The sequence below is a fragment of the Crocuta crocuta genome, unplaced genomic scaffold (assembly GCF_008692635.1).
Source record: "Crocuta crocuta isolate KB4526 unplaced genomic scaffold, BGI_CrCroc_1.0 scaffold25, whole genome shotgun sequence".
Classification (NCBI taxonomy): Eukaryota; Metazoa; Chordata; class Mammalia; order Carnivora; family Hyaenidae; genus Crocuta; species Crocuta crocuta.
Genome location: NW_027532015.1, coordinates 8,661,751 through 8,688,264, shown reverse-complemented (window position 1 = coordinate 8,688,264; position 26,514 = coordinate 8,661,751). Strand labels below are relative to the sequence as shown.

Here is a 26,514-nt window from a genome sequence, read left to right as displayed (position 1 = left end):
ACAATATTGCTGGGAAGTTATAGTCTTGCATTAAACAAAAAAAAAAACAAAAACAAATGAAAAGGGCCCCTGAGTGGCTCAGTCAGTTGAGCAACTCCTGATTTCAGCTCAGGTCATGATCTCGCGGTTCCAAGGATTGAGCCCCGCATCTGGGCTCTGCAGTGACAGCACAGAGCCTGCTTGGGATTCTCTCTCTCTCTCTCTCTCTCTCTCTCTCTCACTCTCACTCTCTCACTCTCTCTGTTCCTCCCCTACTAAGGCACATGTTCACTCTTACTCTCTCAAAAATAAACCTTTTAATAAAAGCATAGATATGTATAAAAATTACTGGAAGAAATGACAGTTGTAGCTGTTATTTCTAAGGGATCGAATTATGTGTGATTTTCATTTTCTTCCTAATATGTTTTGTAAATACTCTTCAGTGACTATATTGTGTTATAATTAAAGTGTTAAGATCCTGTAAGATAATTTCAGAAAATAATTATTACTATGATGATTTTTCAGTCTTTCCAGTGTCAGCCTGCCATTAGCTAAGATAATTCCAATAGTAAATGGACAGATCCATTCAGTTTGCAGTGAAACACCTAGTCATTTTGTTCAGGTAAGAAGAAAGCTTGGGTGTATTCTTAAAAACATTGTATTTTTGGTTGTGGTTATATAGGTCTGACATAAAATCACATTTCTCTACTGTGATATTTGTTCAAAGAAACCAAAAACTTAAATCACATGTAGAGTGTGGTAGAATGCCCCATGAGAACAAAAATATCATGGCAAATTTATGAGGTTGGAATACCTTTCCCCATGTTGTAGTCCAACACCAGTTAGCCTGTATCTTACATACATTGTGAAATTACCATGTTAATGCTTTGCATTAAACTATATTAGTAATAAGATTGAGCTATGAGATCAGTGTGATCCAGTTCCTCAAATTTTGAGGAAAACCAAAAAAAATTGTCTTGAAGAAATAAAGCATTTTAGTATTAATAAACATGACTATTAATAATGTACCAATAATCTTCTCACAAAAAGCTCCATAGACAGTACTACCTAAAACTCCATCCTTTCTTAGAAAAGCATTTTGGAGTGCATGGAGTTGAGTAAGGCAAATATTATTGAATTAATAACTCTGAATCCACAATAGTTTTTTCTGAGTCACTTGCAACCTGAATTAGAAAACTAAAAGTTGTATTAGATTAAAAACTTGTTTGCAATACACCTCAATTCCAAACTACTGCAGTAATGTCCAGCGAAGAGACCCTGCAACCTAAGTGTAAAGATGGTGTCTTCTTGGTACCATGTGTCTCGGACAAGTTAGATTATCTTCTGTGTACTTTTTGCTTGGGAACATGAACAGCAGTAAGACTACAGATTCTATTTGTTTCTTTCTGTGTATGGTGTCCTTACTTTGTCCTTTCTATGCTTATTTTGCGTCACTGTTCTCTTCAGTCATCTTTGTCATCTTTCTCACCTATGACAGGCATTCATATTGCAGAAGGAAGAGATTAATTTTCACATGTATATCACTTTGAGAATAAAGTTTGTAACTTTATCTTTCTCCAGTTTCATAGCAGTCTCTGGCTTCATCAGTAGGCTATTCATCTTGGCAGACAAGTGGAAAATACAACCAGGCATAATACACCACCAGCAACTTTAAGGCTTAAGTAATTGATGTGTTACATTAATCAAAATCTGTATTCTTGATAATGAAAACAAAATAATACCATTGATATTAATGTTTGAAGTTTTTTAGTGTAACTGAATGTGGGTTAAAAGGTACTTACTACACTATTGGTTGCCAAGACTCCCACCAGCTTTTTTAACCATAATCTCTATGCTAAATATGTATTTAGCTATAAAATGCCAAGTTGCCTTTAGAGAATTTAGCCATAAATTTGTTGAGGTCAAAACTGGTCTAAAGTTCACTTGGGTTTTCTGATACTTAAGAAACAAAGAACACAAAGGGCAGATTCATTCACTGTTTCTCTGATGCTCAGAGGGGCACTTAAGTGCTTCTGTCATGCATCTTTTCACAACCTGGTGAAGCCTTATGGACCCCTTCTCAGAATAATGTGTATAAATGTGTATTATAAAATATATAAGTTTTAAAGAAATCCAATTAATTATATACAGTTTTCAAAATACTTCTTAAAATCAAATTTATGAAGTGACATTTTGCCTCTTTGTTCATGCATTAAATAAATAACAAGATGTAATGGTAGTTCATGTAACTTCCACAAGTATATGATGTGAAAATGTCTGATTTCCACTGAAGACAAATGCATAAGCCATGCTACTGCTGTCACAGTTGGTTGTCAAACTCATAATTGAAAGAAATGCTAGATTTTAAAGGTTAATGAAAATAAAAATGTAATTCTTACTTTTATATTCACAAATCCCTTAAGAACCCTTGTTCTGAAGTATATATATGTAGTTTATGTTTGTGTATGCATAATATATGACATGCTACATATATTCTATGTCAGATCTTCTAAAAAGTAATATAACTTACAACCATGTTATGTCAGCTTCCAGCCAATGTACCTTTACACTTGTATCTTTAGTATTTGAATCGTTTATTCAACATATACTTACCTAGCATGTGGCACACACAGGTCTGTTTGAAGACTGTTTTGGGTCTTCTTCTCGAAGTCACACTTGAAATCTTATCATACCCACCATTTCTTACACAATAACCTAAGCAATAAATATCTCCTACAATTTATTATAAGAAAAAATACTCCTTTCATTAAGTGATTTTCTTCTTGGCCTTAATGCCACAAAACTTAAAGCTAAATGTATTGCTTGATTGCAGAAATGGATTCAAATTACCTATACTTCTTACAAACTGTAATGTTTTATTGTCATCTTTGCTAGGATCTGTTGATGATGGAGCAAGTGAAAGACTTTGCTGCTAATGTGTATGAAGCTTTTAGTACTCCTCAACAACTGGAGAAATGATTTCTTTTCCTTCAAGAAAAACTACAATGGAATTCATTTACTCTTAAAAATACACTGAATAACTCAACTATATATAGGGTAATGATTTGTTACCAAATTGCCTAATAAAAATATATTCTTAATCTAAGTCTTCATTTCGTAATAAAATAGATTTATTTGGCATCTTAATATATTTTTTTAAAGTCATCCACAGACTAGTTTTTGTGGGCGTATCTGAGTGTACACAGTGCAGATATCAGAATTGTTAATACTTTGTTACAACCATGGATATTACTTCCAAACTGACAAAAATCTAATGTGGATACTTTTTTTTATATAGAATATGAAATATAGTATACACTGACATTTATACAAAGGAAAAATCTGTTTGAGAAATAGGTATGAAGTTTAGAAAATGTGCTACTTAATCGTAAAGTTCACTGGACTGTAATATACATGAATGAATCAGATTTTTCTCCAGTTACTCTTCAAAGGAATAAATTATTTACCTTAGACAACCCTGATGAAGGACATGTCTTTTTATGGAAATCAGTGAATTTAACAACCATGATCAGTAATTTTTTTCTTTACCATTGTTAACAATCCTTAGAAAATTACGTATTTGATTTAGAGGCTGAAATTGTGCTGTTGTTATTACTCAGCAGCTATTATTAGCTATGTGGTTTCAGCATTTGTATGTAAATAATTTTAATAACTTACTTTGTATTGATTTTGAGCACAGTAAATATCTTATTGCAATAAAATATTTTAGTAAAATATGTTTTTGTTGAGTTAATACTTTACAGTCATTATTTGTCCTATAGCATTTTTGCTGTTATTTTGGGAGAATATGCTAGTTTTCAAGTTTTATTTTAACTAGTAATATAATTGATGCGTTAGCTTTTATGTTTAGAAAAAATGAGTAGCATTCCCTTCTGAAAAGAGACAGTTCATCATCATCTTTAGTAAATCTATATTCTGTATTTATAAGGGCAATTAGGCAGAAATAAATTAATCATTGCATATCATCAATGTATTAGATATATTTTCAGTAACTTAAGAATATTGTCAGTGACATCACTTTACGTTCCTCCAACATGACATCTAGCTGTGTAGTAGAAGGTGGAAAATGAAGTCTCTTCTAAGGCCAGGCTGGGCCCAGAGTCCACTGCTAGGGAGTCTATGTCCACAATGTTTAAAAAAATAAAAAACCGATGTAAAAGTGTTGAAGGTAGCAAACACTTCTGTTCAAAACTTGACAGAAAATAGTGATGTTATTTTCTAACAGGGTGGTAGAAAAACTGCATTTTGGAAAATTAGTGAATGTGTATGTAATAGGGCCTGCATCTCTTCCAGCAGTATTAACCCAGGATTTCATCCAAGGAATATTTGAGACTGAACAGGTGTGGCCTTGTTTAAAAAAAAAAAAAAAAAAAAAAGGATCAAAATCCGATCAGCCGAAAATTTTCATGTGGAGTCACCTGCATCTGTGGAGTTGTGGCAGTTGAAGAGATGACAAGGTAAAAACCACATGCATTTGAGGCTAATTGCCCTTAGGTATGACAAAGTTGTCTTTAGCTAGTACAATAGGAGCCTTCTTGTCTGGCACCTAGAGTTGTTTGGTTAATCCAAAGGCCACTTAAAGCAGGGTATCTATCACACACAAGAAAGTTATTCATAGATATTTTAACTTAAAATATATTCTTTAGTTGCCAGTTATTTAATCTAGGGGCCAGGTCTTTTATTACCTGTGTATGAGTCTGCTCGCAGGCACCCTCTAACTCCTTGTGCAGATCACGTGTACTACATTACATCATATAATTGTGAGCCACCAGTACAGAATTCTTGTAGGTTTTTGCTATATTTTCCTCCAATCTTTTAGAACTGTTTTGCCCACAATTAATTAACCAATACCTTTAATTTTAAAAAAGCAAGACACTTTTTTTTAAAGATTTTATTTTTAAGGAATCTCTACCCCCATCATGGGGCTCTAACTCACAACCCTGAGATCAGGAGTCTCGTGCTCCGTCAACTGAGCCAGCTGGGCGCCCCTAAAAATACAACACTTTTTATCAAGTCTTTTCAGCGTTCAGCTTGGTTTTCACAGAACCTACAGCTCTTCACACTCAAATCGTCAGTTTATATACTCATGATAACAAGTTCAACTGCCATAATCAGTTTGCTTGGTAACTATTAATTTCCTAGAGCCACTGTAACAAATTATTGCTAATTGAGTGGCTTAAAACAACAGAAATTTATCCTCTCACCATTCTTGATTTTGGACATCCAAAATCAAGGTGTCAGCAGGGCCAGGCTCCCTCTGAAGGCTCTAGGGAAAACTGGTCAGTCCTTTCTTGACTGTCCCAGCTTCTGGTGGCCCCGGGGTCCCTTGGCTTTTAGCAGCCAACTTCGATCTCTGCCTCTGTCTTCATGAGGCTTCTCTCTTTTAAGATTACCCTCATTTGGGACCCACCCACATACAGTTTGATCTTGTCTCAATACTTACTTTCATTATATCTGCAAAGACACCATTTTCAAGTAAGCTCACCTTCTGAGCTTCCAGATGGACATGAATTGTTGAAGAATACTCTTCAACCCACTATAGTAACAAACAGTACTCAACTTGGTAAACATAGATTACAGCAAGTAGAAATCAAAGTGAAGCGTGCACCAAACAGAAAGAAGCCTTACCAACTGAAGGCCTGCAGCCTGCCCTAGGCACCAATCAGTATGCTTTTCCAAGGAGAGAGAGAGCATCAATTTACCAGTAAATTGGTTAAATGGAGATTACTTAAAACTACTTCTATTTTTTCTCCATCAAACTTGTATAAATGTGTTTGTTACAGTCAAACTTGTATAAATGTGTTTGTTACCGTGTATATATAAACATGTTATCTTATTTGCTTGGAAGATAGGAAGATTTTATCTAACCAGATCATTCATTTACAAACTTGAACAGAAGATAAAACATCTGTCTTATCTTCTGTTGTCCTGATTCATATTTATTTGAATAGCCTGAACTTTTACAGTAATGTGTTGCCTGAATATGACACTCATAAGAAAATGAGATGGGGGCGCCTGGGTGGCTTAGTTAAGCGTCCGACTTTTGCTTAGGTCATGATCTCACGGTTCGTGGGTTCGAGCCCCGTGTCAGGCTCTGTGCTGACTGCCAGCTTAGAGCCTGGAGCTTGTTTCAGTCTGTGACTCCCTCTCTCTCTGACCCTCCCCTGTTCACGCTGTCTCTCTCTCTGTCTCTCTCCTAGAAATAAATAAAACATTTAAAAAAAGAAAAAAGAAAATGAGATAGAATCTTATTAAAGTGATATCCATGTTTAAAATATCAACATCTAGAGGTACCTGGGTGGCTCAGTTGGTAAAGCATCTGACTTCAGCTCAGGTCATGATCTCATGGTTCATGAGTTCGAGCCCCACATCAGGTTCTATGCTGACAATGTGGAACCTGGAACCTGCTTTGAATTGTCCCCCTCTCTCTCTCTGCCTCTACCCTGCTCACACACACACACCTTCCCTCTCCCTCTCTCTTTTTCTCTCTCTCCACTCTATCTCTAAGATAAACATTAAAAAAAATTTTTTTAAATCAACATCTAGACTATTCAGTCTAATAATCTAGTTTGGTTTGCCTTCAGTATTTCTCTAGTCATTAAAGGAAAGCCAGAGATTACTGAAATTCAAATCAGGCCATTTTGTACCTATTTAATAACACTGGGAAAAGGATTATTTGATTGGAGGATAAAAACTATTGGCTTAAAATAGTTAATGAGAGATCTGATTTTTAATTATCCTTACTATAATTCTTGCCCTCATACCACAAATAATTCTAAGAACTTGCTGGAATATTTCTAAATCCTTGTTATGAAACTCCACTATAGTGCATTTTATATATAAGCAAGATATACCTTAAATAAATTTAAATTTGGGGTAATATTTTTTCTTTTTTTTTAATGTTTTATTTATTTCTCAGAGAGAGAGAGAGAGAGACAGCATGAGCAGGGGAGGGTCAGAGAGAGAGGGAGACACAGAATCTGAAACAGGCTCCAGGCTCTGAGCTAGCTGTCAGCACAGAGCCCGATACGGGGCTCGAACCCACGAACCATGAGATTATGACCCGAGCCGAAGTCGGATGCCTAACCGACTGAGCCAACCAGGCACCCCTGGGGTCATATTTTTTCTAAGAGTTGGGTTAAAAGCATTTTATCAGAACCTTGGAATGCTAAACTGTATTTTGTCATGTAGCTCCTTCATAGCTACTAAGTCACTAAACCCTATAATTTGCTTAAATATTTGTTTTTTTCCCTTTATTATCAATTTGTAAAGGTAAAGATGGACAAGGTAGGAATTTAAGTGGTTGACAGAGTTCAGTCTCAGAATTACACTCCTGAAACAAACAAATGACCCTACTTTTATGATAATATTCTTGTAACACTGTTTACTTGGGTTTGTTTGGGTTTTACTCCTCTTTTGTTTTTTCTTAGTCTAGTCTTTGGGATCATATAAATCTGTCCAAGTTGGATCTCAAATAAAATATTAATTGGGATTTAGAACTATTAACATACTTATTTATGTAAATACCTTAGCATGGTTTGTTTTAGGAACTTCAACAATGAGAAATTTTTTGAAAGGTTTTCAACTTTACTGTGATTTTAGGAAATAAATATGAATAGTATTTTATTTCATTCTCTACTGGAAGCATTTTTTAGAAACAGACGTCTGCATTTGATTAATGTGACGAAAGGAGAGGCCATATTAAACTTCTTTTGTTGAGAAGAACGAGTCCTCTAATCAGTGTTTTTTTTTAATTCACATTAAAATGATTATTATTGTTGCTTCATTATTTTGCTTCATAGGGAAGATTTAAATAGAATTTCTAATTTTCAACTTAGGTTTTCAACTTCAGTTTGCTTGAAGACAAATGTAGGAAACATATTTATTAATTTAAATTGGAGCTCAAATGAGCTCACCTACAAAATTCGCCCATATGTCCAATCCCACACCCCTCCACTCCCTCAAAAAACCGGAAAGAATGTGTACTAAAACAGTAATAATAGTGATCTAAGCAATGACTTTAGCATTTCTGAAATACTTTGAGCATTTTCATATGTTTTAAAATACCTACGGTAAATCTGTATCAGTTTTATTACCAACAGGGAAAAAAAAACTTTTTTATTAAAAAAAGCAATTACTATGAGCACTGGACGTATGTATTAGGCCAAATTTACTATTTCCCCACCATCTATATTAGTCTGCTAGGGCCACCATACAAAATACTACAGACTGGGTGGCTTAAACCACGGTAATTTATTTTCTTACAATTTGAAGGCTGAGAGCCCAGTGTGTCTGCAGGTTGGCTTTGTCTGAAGACCTCTCTCCTTGGCTTGCAGATGCTGCCCTCTCTCTTCATTCTCTTGGCCTTTCCTCTGTGTGCTTGCATCCTTGGCATCTCCCTCTCTTCTTATAAGGACACCAGTCATCCTAGATTAGGTTCTCACTCTTATGACTTTATTTAACCTTAGTTACCTCTTCAAAGGCTCTGTCTTCAAATACAGTCACATTGGGGGCTACAACTTCAACACAGGAATTTGAGACACAATTCAGGAGACATAATTCAGTTCTTACCACCACCAGTTCCTAGCTACCATAAAACAAAAATTTCCACCTCTTAATCACATATGGAAATAAATTCAATGTGAAGAGACCGCAATGGCAAAGTACACTGGAGACGTAAAACAATTACGTGGGTAATGTAGGAAAAACATAAGGAGTAAGAGGAGAAAGGGCTGAATTTCTTACTTAATACTTGACTTATCTTGACCAATTTTACATTTGCTTTCTCTCTGTGCTACAATTATGGAAACCGGATATTTTCTGGTCTTCAATGTACCTGCAGCATGAACCACTCTGCTGCAAATTAGATCACATTAGTTAGTGCTAGAGCCCAGCCCCATTTACAGGGCATCTGATCAAAGGTGAGATGTGGCAGTTCTACCAGTATGCCATTTGGCTTCAAAGAAGTCCAGTTAAGTGGCTGTCCATGTCCCAGTAGTTTAATCTGAAATTAGAAACATACACACAAATGTCTTCAAATGTATCTCTTTGACTCATCCACTTGATTCAGAAAGAGTGGCTGGTATTTCTTTAAAGCACTATAGACAGGAAACTCAGCTTTTGGTTTTATTTAGTGGTTCACAAGCTATTTTAACCTTTGATCCAAATGAGTGCATATATGTATCTTAGTCTTATATTACTCTCAAATAAAAGCGTGCAAGAGTTGGAAGAGAAGAACTGTAAAGGCTGAATAGTGTTAGAGTAGGGAAAACACTGAAGAGAGAATCCGGGAAAATGACAGGACCAATCTGCCCAATGTAAGACTTGTGTAGTTCTTGTATAGAATGTCCCTTATCTAGGAATCTACCCTTCCTCCCCAGATTTTCCAGTAACTGATCAACAATACATAAGTCTGATCAATTATTACTGTAATTGTTTTATATTCTTAGTCTTACATTAAATGGATTTTAAAATGTTTTGTACACATCTATGGTTATTTTGAACCAAAAAACTTTGCCTATCATGTAGAGCAACACAAAAACAAAACCCATGAACTTTTAAGATAACAGTCAATGGGGGCCAAACAAAATATAGATAAAACAAAAAGATCATGTCATACCCAGGCCACTAAGCTGTAATTAAACATTGAATCTTAATTCCATCTTCCTTTCTGCCAGACTGACTACAGTTTAGAAATGAAATATGGAAAGATGATACAAGGAGAAGCATATGGACGATCTATGTCCAAGGAAATAGTTTCTTTAAAAGCAAGCTATAAAATATATCAAAATGAACTCAGTGCCAGGTCTGTTGGCTACAACTGTTAGATTAACTTCCTCCAGATTTTCTTAATGACCTCAAAATATTATGAATACAACATCTTACTTTTATTCAGGCATATTCTAGAATGGATGTCTGGGAGAGAGCTTGAATTTGCTTTCCTCATTTATTTATGGATAAATACCAGAATCATTTTGGGTGTATGCAGAACTTGAGGAACATAACATAACCATAAAAAAAATAGTATCTATTTTACATTGATATGTATGGAGATAATAGAGCTGTTTTAGAAGTTTAGTTTCTTGGGAAACAAAAGAAAATTTTCCAAGATTTGGCCAAACATTGCCATTGATGAAATTCATTTTAAAATTACAGGTATCCCCAACATTCTGTGTTATATCCCTTCACTTTCATAAAAGGCCTACAGTAGTACCTGTTTTTGTAACTGAAAGAAATCTAAAGAGGATTTTCACTTTTACAAAAAAAGGCAAAAAGTAAAAATAGCATTTAGTGTTTGTTTTGCAGAGAGCTGTTTTAGAGGCAGTGCGCACCCCCAGCAGCAGCGAGAGGTAACCTCAGGTTCCTTCCTCCACTCAGCATCTCAGCATCCAGCTGCCATAGCTTTACAATGAGTCTGTGAGCGTCTGTGCTTTGTCTCCATTCATTTTGTGCATCCGTTAGCAAGATGTGCTCTAAGGTATCAGAAGACCTCTTCTGAGAGAGGTTATTGTGGGGGTCTGGACTGTTCAAAAACATTTCCACATAAATTAATGGTAATTGCTTCTTTGCTTTACACCATTTCAGCTTATGAAAGATTTTATAGGAATGCTCTGTTTTCGGATGTAGTAGGGAAAACCCATACTCTCATGAGGTATAAAAGGAACATATGTAGGGCTCTCCTTGAAGTTCAAAGTTTCATCCTGTTTTTAACTAGGATATGGTAGCTAGCAATTTAAAGGCACAATAAAGATAAAATCTCCTTACCTCTGTTGCCCCCAAAGTAGCAATGGGTTGGCCAAGAAACAGATGTCTTGATGTGGGCCATTTAAGATATATGGCATAGACCAATTTCTGTTTAGGTTTGGATGTGTACCTGGTTAAAGGGGGAGGGTGGAGGGAAGTAGAGTAATATTTCTTATGTGTCAGGTATGGAATTGTTTTACAGAGATACTTTCATGAAGTAAATATTTACCCATGTCTTCATTAATAGAGGGAAGGAAAAATAGCTCCATGATAGAGTAAAAAGCACCGAAAAGGGGTTCCCAATTATAATGTGTATTTTGGAGGCTGAAGGGGGTTCCCCACCCCCACCAAGCAATTCTCTGACACCAGCTGGGTGTCCTACAATTCAACTGAATTCTGACACAATCTACCTGGAGATGGTATCAGAGTCCACAGGTCAAGGATTCAGTCCTACGAGACTGCTAGCCTGCACCACTCAACTTCAGACACCAATCACAAGTCCAAGGTATCACCTGGTCTTCTAACCCACCAGCTATAGATGGGAGGTTCCAACAACCTCCTCCTTGGGTTCAATTAATTTTCTACAGCGGCTCACAAAACTCACACAAACATCTTACTTACTGGCAGGATATTATAATAGGATAAAAAAAACTCAGAAACAGCCAAAAGAAAGAGACGCATAGGGCAAGGTATGGGGAAAGGGCATGGAGCTCCCATGAACTTTCCAGGCACACCACTCTCCTAACAATGCTGAAGCTCTCCGAACCTGGTCCTTTTGGGTTTTATGGAGGCTTCGTTACATGGTTGTGATTAATTAAAGTCACTGGTCACTGGTGACTGATTCAACCTCTAGCCTCTCTCCTCAACCTGGAGGTGGGGGGTAGGACTGAAGTCTCCAAGCAACCAGCCTCACCCTTGGTGAAGTGGAAAAGTCACCTCATTAACATAGGCAAAGACATCTGTATAGTTCTTGTCACTTAGGAAATTCCAAGAGTTTAAGGAGCTCTATGGCAGAAATGGAGACCAGACCAAATATATACTTATTATCATAAATCATGATATCATAGCACCTCCCTCCCCCACTTTCCCTCTACTAAAAATAACAAAGACTTTTCTAATATTACTCTTCATCAGACTGTACCCATGGAGTTGGAAATAGGATGGAATTATGAGCAAAGAAGGTAAGATCCAGGAGTAAATGGCTTTCCACCTGCTGATCCAAATCTTTATATTCCCCCATCAAAAAATATGTATGTGTCAATGCTGGGCCACGTACTGAGGTGTTAGGGATACAACAGGAAACAAAACACTTAGTTCTTATTCTTAATGAAACTTAAGACTAGAGTGAGGAAGACAGACAGTCAATAATCACACAAATAATGTCAAAGTGTGAGTTTTGACAAGCACAAGGAAAGAAAAGGAAATTGAAAGATTATAACCAAGGGATCTCTTAGATCAGACCATCAGTGGGGTGCCTATGTGGCTCAGTCAGTTATGTGACCGACTCTTGACTCTTGATTTCAGCTCTGTGAGAAACAAGCCCACTGACTCAAGCAAAGGAGGAACTTGGAGACTCTGAGCACAGTATAGCAAGGCTTTAATCAACATTCTTGCAAGACTGGGTGTGTGACAGACAGGCACACTCCAGGGAATTACAGCAGGCAATTTATCTGCTAGCATGAAGTCCCTCCCCTGATTCCTGATCTGCTGAGTACTACAGAGGTTACAGCCTTACGGAAGTCACCTATGCTCATGTAAGGCAAAAAGTAGTCTGATTGGAACAAATGTACATTCCTTGAGGTGACCCAGACACTTCAGTTCTTTGGCGCATGCCCATTGCAAAACCTGTGAAAAATAAGCCTGTGAAAAGGAGAAGGGCAGAAGAATCAGGAAGTGAAGTGTCTAAGGGTTTGGGACTTCACTGGAGAGGTGCATATTTCCAATAGGTTGTAAACCTATTGGTAACTAGATAGCACAGCTTTTACTTGGTATTTCTTTTTTTTAATGTTTTTTTAAAAATTTATTTCCAAGAGAGAGAGGAAGACAGTGTGAGCAGGGGAGGGTCAGAGAGAGAGGGAGACACAGAATCCGAAGCAGGCTCCAGGCTCTGAGCTGGCTGTCAGCACAGAGCCCATCGTGGGGCTTGAACCCACGAACCGTGAGATCATGACCTGAGCCCAAGTCAGACGCTTAACCAACTGAGCCACCCAGGCACACCTATTTGGTATTTCTGAAAACAAATCATCTCATTTACTTCTCATAGGCTCAGGTCATGATCTCACTGTGGTTTGTGGGTTTGAGCCCTGCATTGGGCTCCATGCTAACAACGCAGAACCTGCTTGGAATTCTCTCCCTCTCTCTCTGCCCCTCCCTCACTTGCACTCTATCTTTCTCCCTCAAAATAAATAACACTTTAAAGAAATTTTAATTAAAAAAAGATTAGACCATGAGCAGAAGCCTCCCTAAGAAGCTGAAATTTCATCTGAGACTTAGAGGATGAATGAGAAAAAAGGAGAAAAGGTAAGAGTAAGCTCTAGACAAAGAAAACAGAACTCACTCATTCTTAATTTTTTAACATTTATTGAAATCTTAAAATGCTAACCACTGTTTTAGAGCTGGAGACACAGCACTGAACACAGTCCCTGTCCTTATGGAGCTTATGTGGTAGTGGAAAAATTAGAATAAGCATGTGATGATTAAGTCCTATGGGGAAAACTGAAGCCAGGTGAGAACAGAGCATGCAAGGTTGGAAAGGAGGGATGTGGTGGTTATTTTCAATCTAATAGTCCATTAGACCTCTTTGAGGAGGTGGCTTTGAGGAGACCTGAAGAATGTGAGTGTCCAGAGGAAGAGAGCACAGTAAGCAAGCATCTGCTTGACCTGCTGACATGGCAGCAAGAAGGGCAGGAGAGAAAGTGAGGGAAAGCATGATGGCAACCAAGACCAGAGTCCGCAAGGAGCCAGTTTTTATAGGACCTTGTAAGCCTCTCTATAAGATCTGGCTTGTTCTCTAAGACCAGAAGCCATTGGAGAAATTTGAGCATAGGAGTGACATAACCTGACTTTATTATTTCAAAGGTTTTGTGGCAGAAAGATGAAAGGGGCAAGGATGGGTGTAAACAGATCAGTCAAAAGAAGCTTCTAGGGGCACCTGGGTGGCTGTCGGTTAGGCTCTGACCTCGGCCCAGGTAAGGATCTCACAGTTTGTGAGTTTGAGCCCCACAATGGGCTGTGGGCTGTCAGCACAGAGCCTGCTTTGGATCCTCTGTCTTCCTCTCTCTTTGCTCCCCTCTCCTGCTCATGCTCGCTCTCTCTCTCTCTCTCTCAAAAATAAACTTTTAAAAAATGCTCTTTAAAAAAAACCTTCAGGTTTAGATTTATTAGAATAATATGAACAAATTATCAGGTTTTTATGAATTAAAATAATGCTATTATTTGGACTGATTTTAAATATTTTTTTGGCACCTCTTCCTTGCCAGTTTCAATGGAGCATCTGCAGAAATGAGGATTAAATGACTAAATCAAAGTCCTCTTTTTGGATTAGCCACTCAGCATCTTTCGTTTTTCTGAATGGCTTATGATTTTTATAAGAGCTGACTTTTTTCACCAAAATTTGCCCACGCTTAGGAAGTTTCTAGATAGGGTTTAAGCTTGACTGGATAAACAATAAGTGTTCAAGCACATGCTGATTTCTTCTAGAGTAAATAAAGTTTGGAAAGTGCTTTGTATAATAGGCATGCCTCCAACTTCCTTTTTTATCCTACTTTTCTCTTTGTATCTCAGAAATTTTAGATGCTTTCCTCCATCAAATAGTTCTTGGTGATAAGAATAACTTACCACACGTCTGAGGTGACATCACTCTGGGATCTCCAGGGGTGGGTTTCATAAATAGCTTCTCCATTGACTTTTAGCCAGGTCCCCATTTGCCTCAATCGCTCCTCAAAAATTACAGGAATTGTGCCATCGTGTGTGGGCCCAATATTCATTAAAAGATTTCCTCCACATGAAACTGTTTCTACAAGTTCCTAAAAAAAATTAAGAATAAAGTTCTTAGGTAGATGAAACAACTCCATCGTCAATGTGTTAATAATATGTTGTGTTTGTGTGCTTACACACGCATATGTAACCACTGTCCAGAAGATCAAACATAGAACATAGAATAGTATCCTGTGTTTACAGGCCCCGGAGCTCTACAAATTATAAAACATAATTCTCACACATCCACACAATTAAGAATATTACCTTAATAGTCACCTGACATGTTACGGTACCTTCACTAGTTCTTCAATTGTAAGGTAGTCACTGAGTCTGGCTTCTCTCCTGTAACCCCAGGAAAACTTGTCTATTGTCATGCAGTTTTCCCATTTATGAGGCAGAAGATGTCCTGGGTGGTAACGATCACTGCAGGTGTAATAGCCGCCATGCTTACAGATGGTACCAACTCCCCAACGGTCATTGGTGACAACCGTGTCCCGAACAGGGCTGAAATATAATTTTTTAAACAAAAAATAAAATATTTTACATAAAAGGAAATGTCACTGAAAAGAAGTCTAACTGAAATCCCCTCCTGAGAAATAATCATAGCATAAATAGCATAGAGCAAAGCCCATAGTTTTGAAGCCAAATACCCGTGGGTGGGCTACAGTCTGGGCTTGGTCACTTTCTGAGCTCCCTGCCCCAGCATGAGTGACCTAACTCCTCTGAATAATCTCCTCATCTGTTCTTAGATCAGAAATCATTTATGTAGGGGCACCAGGGTGGCTCAGTCGGTTAAGGGTCTGACTTCGGCTCATATCATGGTCTTGTGGTTTGTGGGTTCGAGCCCAACATCGGGCTCTGTGCTGACAGCTCAGAGCCCAGAGCTTGCTTCAGATCCTGTGAGTCCCTTTCTCCCCATCCCCCCCACTCACGCCCTCTCTCTGTATCTCAAAAATGAATAAACATTAAAACAAGAAAGAAAAAAGAATTTATGTCAAACACCTAGCCCTAGCCTAGTACCCAACACATACAGCACTTAAAAGAGTATCATTCTGTTATATGAAGCTCCTTCTCCCACATATTATGAATGATAGCCAGAACTGAACTTAACACTCAAAACATTCTTCTCAAAAAAAAATAAATAAATAAAGACTCCTGGGTGGCTCAGTCAGCTAAGCATCTGACTTCAGCTCAGGTCGTTATCTCACAGCTCATGGGTTCAAGCCCCAAATTGGGCTTTGTCCTGACAGCTCAGAGCCTGGAGCCTGCTTCATATTCCTTGTCTCCCTCTCTCTGTTCCTCTCCAGCTTCTGCTCTCTCTCTCTCTCTCTCAATCTCTCAAAAATAAACATTAAAAAAAATTTTTTTTTTTAAATGTTTTATTTATTTCTAGGAGAGAGAGAGAGACAGCGTGAGCAGGGGAGGGTCAGAGAGAGAGGGAGTCACAGACTGAAACAGGCTCCAGGCTCTGAGCTGGCAGTCAGCACAGAGCCCAACGCGGGGCCCGAACCCATGAACCGTGAGATCATGACCTAAGCGAAAGTCGGACGCTTAACCGACTAAGCCACCCAGGCGCCCCTAAAAAAATTTTTTAAAACATTCTTCTCACCTATAACCAAATAATCTCATACATATTCTAGCTTTTCTCTTACAATTGTGCCTGATGTTGAAAAATCTCCAGAAGGTTGACTGTTGCCATCATGGAATGCGTGGTGGCATGAAATAATCCCCACAATGGTATTATCACAGCAGGTGGGAAGCTCCTGCACCTCTCCACTTAGAAGAGACAGTTTGATTTATGAACTGAAGTGGATGGTTCCCAGTCTTTCCCCTTGGACGTACCTGGGCAAACTGCTGCCTTAAGTATTAAGAGCTTCCAGAGTATCTGTATGCACACCCCTCGTGCGTCCAGGGAACGCAAGTACACCGCTCCCTGACTTCATAGCACAACACCAAGTATTTCCTAGTTACAAATATAAATTTGGTCACAAGGTTCAAGCCTAATAGAGGAGCTCAGCCAGAACCCCCTGTTCTAATGGGGCAGTCTGGATGGAACATGCTAGAAAGCAACAGGTGAAGAAGCAACAGTGGTGCTTGATGCAGGAAAAGAGGAGGCAGACAAGGCTGACAGGGACTGAGCACCAAAGATACCAAAGGGGAAGATGAAAAGAAGCCATTAGAGGAATTGAAAAGCACATAATCACAGGGATGAATTGTCTCAGCAGGGGAAAGGGGAAAAGCTATAAAATTAACATCTTCAAAGTTCTTGATTCTGTGATTTTATCTTTTTTTTTCCAGTGATTTCAAATTTTTGGTGGTTTTTAGTGATTTCAAAATCAGACTCTTGAGTTGTATTTGACTCCTGATTTGTAAGTCTTGATTACTGACAGATTACTTTGAGTAAAAACTGATATATCTAGGGATGCCTGCGTGGCTCAATCAGTTAAGTGTCTGACTTTAGCTCAGGTCATGATCTCATGGCTTATGAGTTTGAGCCCCACATTGGGCTCTTTGCTGCCAGCACAGAGCCCACTTCAGACCCTCTGTCCCCCTCTCTCTGCCTCTCTCTCTCTTTCTCTCTCTCTCGCAAAAATAAACATTAGAAGACCTGATATATCTAATAAGCATTATTTACAATGATTTCCCCCTGCCTCACACCATAGATAAGCCCAAAAGAGAATATTTCACAAAACAAGGAAATTCAAACATTATACATGTATGAGGGACATTTGGGGTCACCATGGCGATATAATAGTACATCCACCTTTGGTTATATAGCCAGGCTAAGAAGACCGTGCTGTTCCAGTAGTCATCAGGGGCATCTCCATCACCATCCGACCACAGGACCTCCGGCCGATACTTGTTCACTAGCTCGTAGAGTTCTGGCAGCGTCTTAGAAACTGGAAATTGTTGCTGATGGAATGACCTGGACTTATCCTCGAGGAAGAGTGGATGAAACCATTCAAAGAGGGAATGATACAGTCCAAAGCGAAGGTCAGTTCTGTTCCTAATGGCTGCCTCAAACTCCTTGACAAGGTCCCTCTTCGGCCCCACATCTACGGCATTCCAGTTCCATGAATACTTTGAGCCCCACAGGGTAAAGCCTGTACAATTATAGTAAGAGTCTTTGTAAGAATGTGAATCTGCTTTAGTACATTTCCACCTATACAAACGCCAAAACAGTATATGTGACACACAAAAACTTCTACCACTGCTTTATGGAACTTCTTCCCAGAGCACATATTCTGCTTTTATATGAGAAACAAATGAGAATCTAAACAAGGTGGAACTAAGGCTTTTTTAAGTAACATTCTGGGTACCCCTTAAGGTCTGCATAGTTTGATCTATCTCCTGTATTTTTCCTCTTAGAATATAAGCTCCTTGGGGTGGTTCAGTCAGTTAAGAGTCCAACTCTTAATTTCAGCCCAGGTCATGATCTCACAGTTCGTGGGATTGAGCCCCACATCAGGATTCACATCAGGATTCTCTCTCCCTCCCTCTCTCTCTCTCTCTCTCAATAAATAAATAAATAAACTTTTAAAAAAATGGTTCTAAAATGACTCATTCTTGTCAAAGATGTTTGTGGTGAGCTTCAAAGCAGCAATATTTAAAGTCCTATTCAAAATGTACCAACTTGACAAGATCTAACGCCAGACAGTATTAACGCTTCATCATCACCACGTAAGCTCACAGAAAGATCGTCCTGCCTAAGCAAGCTCGGCGGGACTTTTTTCATAAAGCAATACAAACATCTGAAAATGTGAGTACAAGAAAGTTTACAGATGTGGGCTTCAGTATCTGTCCTCACGGTTTGATTAAAAGTCATTCTGTTTTGCCTTACATAGCAGACAGACAGGGCTTTGCTACCACATTAGAACAGGTATATTTTGGAACTTCCCATCCAAGGTCCTAGATCTCTGCCAATGTAACTGGCTTCAAATGTGAGATAGGAATGTCTTGTTTAATGAGAAAGGATGTGTTAGATCAAGCAGGAGGGCTTATAGCTTATACTCAACACACTGCTGAAGATTACTTGGTATCCCAAGCCATTGCTGACCGAGGTTGGAGGTTTGCGATGTCCACTCAGGTTGCAATGCAAAACTCTGGCTCTTATTCCGCTTCCCAGTTTTGATCCAGAATGATGAGATGGACCAAATTGAGAATTAATATGCTTCCTACTACAATAATTTGTGAGCCAATTTCAGAGTGCTTTGTTACCAGAATTATTGGATGGGTAGCCCACCATGAATTCAGATGGAACAGTATGGTGTTTCTCATGGGTCATTGCCTGGCCTGGTTTACATTTGACTACATTCAACTCAGGGGTGTCCCAGAGGCACACTGTGTTCTTCAAAATGTGATTATGCAGTAGCCTGGTTCCTCCATGAATCCATGACAATATACATTTTTTTGTCGGCATGATGGGACCCTACTGTAAGCTGGAGAACTGGTTGCTATAGATTATGCTGTGGCGGCACAGCGGAGGAATTTCTAGATGTATAACTACAGCTTTGTGACTGTACATAAAGGATAAAAGAAGTATTATAAATTATGTTTTTACAAATGCTTTTAAAGATCTAAAAAAAGTTATTTTTGTTTTGTTTTTAACACAAAATGTTTTAAAACAAAATGTGCCCATGTAATACTTTGTGCCATACAGCTTAGAGAGTTTACCTAGACATCAGGAAATCAACATGTTCACAAAAAAATACACTTTCTAAATATCCACCTCAGTAGGAGAAACATCTATAGGAGAAAATCATGAAGCCACCTGAATGTGGCCAAAGGTAAAAGTATCTGAAGATGATTACAGATTTTTGGTCTGGTTCTGCCCTCCTATTTCCCTCTCCACCCTTGTAGAAAATACTGTGGCAGAATTTCTTATGCCAAGGCAAAAATGCTCACGTAAAGGCAATCATCAAATGAATTAACATGTAGTTGGGACAGTAACAATTTGTTGATGCTTCCTTGATCTTTTGGATCCTGGAATGGTAATGGGTGGAAACTATCCTATTAATGTAGGACCACTATGATGGGTGATTTTATGTGTCAACTTGGCTGGGCCACAAGGCCATGACCTGCCCTGAAATCAAGAGTTAGACGCTTAACAGACTGAGCCACCCAGGTACCCCAAGATTATTTAAATAGCTAGACTGATTTAAAAAGTTAATTAAAAAATAGGGGTACCTGGGTGGCTCAGTCAGTTGACTGTCTAACTTCAGCTCAGGTCATGACCTCATGGTTCATGGGTTCAAGACCCACGTCTGGCTCTGTGCTTATAGCTCAGAGCCCCAAGCCTGCTTCAGATTCTGTGTCTCCCTCTCTCTCTCCCTGCCCCTGCCCTGCTTGTGCCCTCCTTCTCCCTCAAAAATAAAACACTTTAAAAAAATGTAAATAGGTAGACTGAGTAAAGCAGATTGATCTCCCCAGTGTGGGTGGGCCTCAGTCAATCTCTTAAAGACCTAATCAGAATAAAAGCCTAGTTAAGAATTTCCTAGAAGCCTGTCTGAGCTGACACCTTCTCCCACCTTTGGACTCAGACTGCAAGTCTACCGCAGGCTTTCTTGGGTCCAGACTTCTCAGCCTCCGTAACTGCAGGACTCAGTTTCTTATAACCAATCTCTTTTTATATATCAGACTACTGATTGGCTCTGTTTCTCTGGAGAACCTTGACTCATATACCATGTTTCCTTTTAGATATTCTTCCACTATCTCTGCCACTTATGGGAACAGTTACAGTTCCATAATCTTTTTCCCTCCAGGTGACCTGTATCACTTTCATCACCAGCAAACTGCCTACCATTTGGCTATCTAAGAGTTGGCCAAAAGTGCAGCAAGGTGTTGGTAATGACACAAGACTGCAGCAGCACAATCCCCGTGGTGGTGGAGTCTTCCCAGAATGTATTACAGAGGTGCAGTGAAAGGGAAGAAGGCAAATGTAATTATAAACTTCATGCTGCAACTCACATCTCACTTCAAGTAGCTTCAAAAGAAATCTTGGAAATACTGTTAAATATACACATAAAAAATATGATCATTTTTCTTTCTTTTTGTTTTTGTGTGTGTGTGGGGTGGGGGGGTATGATCTTTCTACAAACCTAATGCCTCTCAATTGGAATGAAATATATGATCCCTTAAGTTACAGGCAAATGTCAGTAGCCATTTGACTGCTGCTCCTAAGAGAAAACTGATATGATGTGTTTTAGTTTCTTCTTCTAAAAGAACTACTTTACCTTTCATAACTATTGTCGGTGTTTGCAAATGTTGCACTTATTTACCTTCATGATGTTTGGAAGTTAAGACAGTGTATTTGGCACCAGAAGCCTGAAAAACATCTGCCCAGTGGCTTGCATTAAAAAACCGTGCTGTAAATAATGGTCCGAAATCCTCATATTTGAAATTAGGAGGGTAATTATTTTCCATAAACTCCACATACATTGGTATCTTTTTCTCTTGCCAATACCACCTGAAGGGAGGAAGAGAAACAACATGTAAGTGGCATGCACATAAACATTTGAAATAATTGCCCCAGCTCCCTTTATTAATTCCCCCTTACTCAAATATTGCCCAGATTCTCTTTTTCACTTCCTTATTAGTTTGACTTTGCCTTAAGGAAAGCTTATGTAAACTTTCCTCATTTTCTAACCATCCTTCTGTGAAATCCCCTCAGCTCATAAATTAGAACATTCTAGACAACCCAGCCACCTATTTGCCCTTAATTCTTCATTTCTAAATCACAACATGTAGTCTATATCTTTAGATAGTTAGCCCTTTGCAAAATAAGTGCCAGTTTTCAAGAGGAAGACCACGTGCCTATAACAATATGAATCTTTTATATTCACCAGCAAAGAAGTGGGGGAGTTGGCAACAATAAAATTAAGAACATGATGTTGTTTTGTTTTATGTTATTTATGAATATGATTTATTGTCAAATCAGCCTACATACAATACGCAGTGCTCATCCCAACAAGTGGCCTCCTCAATGCCCATCACCCATTTTCCCCTCTCCCCTACCCCCCATCAACCCTCAGTTTGTTCTCAGTATTTAAGAGTCTCTTGTGGTTTGCCTCCCTCCCTCTCTGTAACTATTTTTTTTCCCCTTCCCTTCCCCCATGGTCTTCTATTAAGCTTCTCAAGATCCACATATGAGTGAAGACATGTGATATCTGTCCTTGTCTGCCTTATTTCACTCGGCATAACACCCTCGAGTTCCATCCACATTGTTACAAATGGCCAGATTGCATTCTTTCTCATTGCCATGTAGTATTCCATGGTATAGATAAACCACAGCTTCTTGATCCATTCGTCCGTGGATGGACACTTAGGCTCTTTCCATGTTTTGGCTATTGTGGAGAGTGCTGCTATGAACACTGGGGTGCATGTGCCCCTATGCATCAGCATTTCTGTATCCCTTGGGTAAATTCCTAGCAGTGCTATTGCTGGGTCACAGGGGAGTTCTAGTGTTAATTTTTTGAGGAGCCTCCACACTGTTTTCCAGAGGGGCTGCACTAGTTTCATTAAGATGCTGTTATTAATACATTGACTCTGCATTTAAGGATTCCTTGTTTTATGCATTCATTTTGAGCAAGGCCTTCCTGCCTTTGGACAAGGTTGTGTGAAGTTATGCCTGGATGCCATCAGGTGACATGAAGGGACAAGTCAACAGGCTGAGGATGACAGACATAGTTGTTCTTTGATTGTGTCCATGAGACAACTTCCTCTAAGTTTCTCATTACTTGAAGTAACAAGCCCCTATTATTACATCATGTATTTGGGATTTCTGTACCTTGAAGTGAAAGCTTCCTAACTGATCCATGATGCAGTTTTGCTTTTTAAATGGAACTATAAAAGACAAACTGGGACAGTTGGAAGGTTGAACATGGATAAGAGATTTCTTTTCTTCCATCACTGTTTAATTTGATCCGGCATTCTTTACTATAGGCCAGAGTTACTTTTCAAATGTCACACTAATAGAGGTAAAAAGAGTCATTTACTGTAAAGACTCCATCATTTATATCTGGAGTTGAACTACCATTAAAGACAGTCAGATATATTCATCTTTACCATTGACTGTCCTGAGTCATTGGAGGGGGGTGGGGTGGGGAGCAGAAGACTAGAAGGGACACAAAGGGAAACCATAAATAATTAAAGAATCTTCTACAGGGTTAATGCACTTCCAGACCATCTGAAACATATTCTAGTTAGCTTTTTTTAATTTTTTAAATGTTCATTCACTTTTGAGAGAGAGATAGAACACATGCGGGGGAGGGGCAGACACACAGGGAGACACAGAATCCAAAGCAGGCTACCGGCTGTGAGCCATCAGCACAGAGCCCAACATGGGCCTCAAACTCATGCACCATAAGATCATGACCTGAGCTGAGGTTGGTCGCTTAACCAACCAACTAAGCCATCCAGGTGCCTCCACATTCTAGTTAGTTTTATATTAGCGGTATCTTTATTGTTCTAAGTCAAAGCAAACAATTCTGTATTTGTTGGTAGAAAATGAAAAGTTAACCACTGCAAAGAGCAATGGGACTCAAAACCAGGTATTTTTGGTAGAGCATCAAATCCTCCTCCAGCACCAAATAAGCGTTTATCTAACATTCCTGGTTGAACAAAATGATAAGGTATAATTTATTATATCTTGATATGAGGGGAAGAAAATCTGTTAGTTTATGTAACTGGCTAATCTGAAACATTTCAAAAATAAACTCAAAATGCCTTACAGCACAAAACCTGCAAAGATTTATAATAGCCTTAAGTAATGTGTCTGGTAATACACAATGTGGGGAAAAAGAGTCCCTTGTTTTACAAGTTGACAGAAGAGTATATGAATAGCACCTCACAGCTTACACAGTTCTTTTACACCAGTCGGCCTCACTTAATAAAAAAAAGGTTACTGCTTGGGGGCCTGGTGGCTCCGTCAGTTAAGCCTCTGGCTCTTGATTCCAACTCAGGTTATGATCTCCTGGTTAGTAACCTCAAGCCCTGAGCTGTACTCCACACTTGAAGTGAAGAGGCTGCTCGGGACTCTCCCTCCCCCACCCCCTCTCTCTCTCTACCCTCTCTCTCGCTCTCTCTCTCTGCCCTCCCTCTCTCTCTAAGTGCATGGACCAGCACTTAAAGCATACTTGTTGAATCCTTCCATGAACTGGGGTTCTAATTATTGAGCATTATGAAAAAACAGCAAAGGAAATGACAAAATAAATAAATGAAATAAACTTTAAAAAAGGTTACTGCTTGCAGAAAGTCAAGCGCTTTGTTGAAAGTAGTATGATGTATACAACGTAATGTCAATATCGTATACAGTTTACATTCTACTGTATCTACTATATATTGTATATATTAAATTTGATGCATACTAGGTATAGAGTATAAGAGTTAAATACTCATTTATTTTCTTATTTTACATAGGAATGTATTATATATGTGTGCAGCATTATATATGTACGTATTTGATAACATTTCCATCTTGAAGAACTTAATACCGGAAGTATTTAATCAGGAAAGGTACGTGAAACAGTTCAAAGCTGTAAGAGACTACATGCACATTTTTACATAGAGCTCAAGGTAAAATCTAAAGAGCAAATTTTTTTGTGCAGCACTTTTTATAGAATAGTCTACTAATTAACTAGAGATTTTCTTTAGGGTGACATTCTAGAACCTTTTTTTTTTTAATTCCGAGAGCCACACATGGCAACATTTTAACATTAAAGAGCCAGCGCATGTCCAAATGCACATAAGTTTCCCACAGGCATAATTTGTGTTTTAGCCATACTTTAGGGCAGAACCATGTTGGGACCTCGAGTCTGTCCCCTCGGACAACACTTTACGCCCAAGGGCCACACAACTCTATGAATCTCTGGGTCGCTCTGCAGCTAAAGCGTGAAAATTACAGCCTGGGCCGTGCAGCCACCGAGAAGCAGAGGCCAGAGCTGCGCTGTCTGAGGACTCCCGCAGCCACGCGGAAGAGAAAGTCCAAGTTCGTCCAAGCTCTGACACAGTGAGTTACAGTTAACACCCGGAAGTGCAGGACGCCGCTGAAACACACCGCGGCAGGCGAAGCGGACCGGGGACCAGACCCTGAGACAGAGGCCGCGGGCTGGGCGGCGGCTGCGGGCCGGGGCACAAAAGCGGAGTCGGAGCCGACGGAGGGGGGCGCGCTCACCAGAACCACTCGCTCCCGAAACTGGGCACGGAGAACACCCCCCAGTGGACGAAGATGCCGAACTTGGCCTGGTCGAACCAGGCGGGCAGAGGGCGGGCGTCCAGGGACTTCCAGGTGGGGTCGAAGCGCGGGGCGGCGCGGGGCGCGCGCGGCAGCAGCAGCAGCTGNCCGCTCCGCGCGGCCTCTGGGCGCCCTTCCTTCCGCGGCTCCCGCGAAGTAAGCTCGGCTTACGAAGTCACCTGACCGCGCTGTCTGGAAAAAGGCTCCCTCCCCCCGGAGGCGTGGGAGGGGCTGCCGTCCCCGGCGCTCCAGGGACCCCAGGGGGGCTACCTCGCTCTAGGGGCCAGAAGTAGCCCCAGCCGGCCCTGCGGCTGCTTGGCCAGGGCTCCCAGGCGGTCTGGCCGCCTAGATGGGGGGCAGGTGAGTCAGGTCCGGGGGCCGCGGAAGCGCCTATTTGCTGGAGCAGCTCAACCCTTACCAACTGCCCGGGAGGGAGCGTAATGTGACTGTCCGTGTGGAACCCCGCACGCGGAGGCCGAGGCAGGAACCTCGACAGGGTCCATCCAGTCCCTTCCAGGTCCAACCACCAGAAACCACCCAGATCATACTCAGCCTCTGGAGCCCCCAGCCCCCCAACTTTTGGGTGTGTTACAGCTGTGGCTGTCAACTTGGGGTCTGTGTCAGGTGAAATCCCAACAGTTTCCAGGGCAGGGAGGGGCCCCAAAATTTGCATTTCTAACCCAGGCTTAGATGCTGCTGATGCTGCTGGTCCCAGTCACCAATCTTTGGGAACCGCCGCATCAGAGAACAAGGTGACTGAAGGCGAAACCAGTGACATGAATGTTTAAGAAATCGGCAGCCTTGGGAAAAGCAGACCAAAACTTGGAATGATTAATCAAGAGACATCATCACAAGCTCACCTCTCCCCTCCATAAATGCTTTCACAATAAAACCAGAATCTTTCTGCTCATACCCCTCTAAGAGGGCCAGTGAATGGGCCAGTTCAAAGGTCACCTCCTCCCCCTTTCTGTCACCACCTTCCCTCCCAAATGTTTTATCACTTCCTGTGTGTTAACTTCTTACTCCAACCACCTATAGGATTCCGTCGACCCTTTTGTAGTTAGGAGGACACAGGTATTTCCCATTAGGCTGCGAGCTTCCTGAGGACGGGTGTGGCAACCATTTCACCAGTCCTTGAATTTAAAGCAAAGCCTGGGGGCCCCTGGGTGGCTCAGTCGGTTAAGCCTCCAACTTCAGCTCAGGTCACCATCTCAGGTGAGTTGGAGCCCCACGCCCGGCTCTGTGCTGACAGCTCAGACCCTGGAGCCTGCTTCAGATTCTGTGTCTCGCTCTCTCTGCCCCTTCTGGCCAAAAAATAAATAAACATTAAAATAAATAAATAAATAAAGCCACACCTGGCATGGAGCAGCACTTAAAGCATCCTTCTTGAAGTTCTTCAATGAACCGAGGTTCTAATTATTGAGCGTTATGAGAAAACAGAGAAGGAAATGACAGTAACCTATCGCAGCAAAGATGGGAGCAGCACCCCATGGAAAAGGGCAGTTACCCTCCTGATGCAGTGTTAATGGCTCCCCAGGATCACAGCTTTTCCCCCACGAGGG

At 40.0% G+C, this 26,514-nt stretch overlaps 2 protein-coding genes and 1 pseudogene across 4 annotated transcripts in view; 2 read left to right on the top strand and 1 right to left on the bottom strand.

Annotated features, from left to right (window-relative positions):
* PEX3 (peroxisomal biogenesis factor 3) overlaps positions 1–4,333 on the top strand; it is a 36,566-nt gene extending 32,233 nt beyond the window's left edge. Inside the window, exons 11-13 of one of the 3 annotated variants that reach the window (XR_013338107.1) lie at positions 505–601; positions 2,875–3,036; positions 4,297–4,333. Coding sequence is in view for 2 of the 3 variants with exons in the window: in XM_077776124.1 (XP_077632250.1) it covers positions 505–601; positions 2,875–2,958 (181 nt within the window). In the remaining variant the exon portion in view is untranslated. Of the gene's footprint in view, positions 1–504; positions 602–2,874; positions 3,705–4,296 lie in introns of those variants that run through there. The other 2 variants (XM_077776124.1, XM_077776123.1) reach the window with 2 other exon arrangements.
* Positions 4,334–8,234: 3,901 nt separating this feature from the next.
* Positions 8,235–25,455, bottom strand: FUCA2 (alpha-L-fucosidase 2). The gene is made up of 9 exons (XM_077776162.1): positions 25,371–25,455; positions 25,223–25,297; positions 24,893–25,118; positions 21,000–21,187; positions 17,486–17,825; positions 15,015–15,225; positions 14,581–14,768; positions 10,765–10,873; positions 8,235–9,004 (listed from the first exon to the last, which is right to left on the bottom strand). Exons 1-9 carry the CDS (start codon positions 25,453–25,455, stop codon positions 8,864–8,866), a joined length of 1,563 nt encoding a protein of 520 aa, XP_077632288.1. The 3' UTR covers positions 8,235–8,863.
* LOC144241557 (ceramide glucosyltransferase pseudogene) lies at positions 18,278–19,224 on the top strand (annotated as a pseudogene).
* Positions 25,456–26,514: the final 1,059 nt, after the last annotated feature.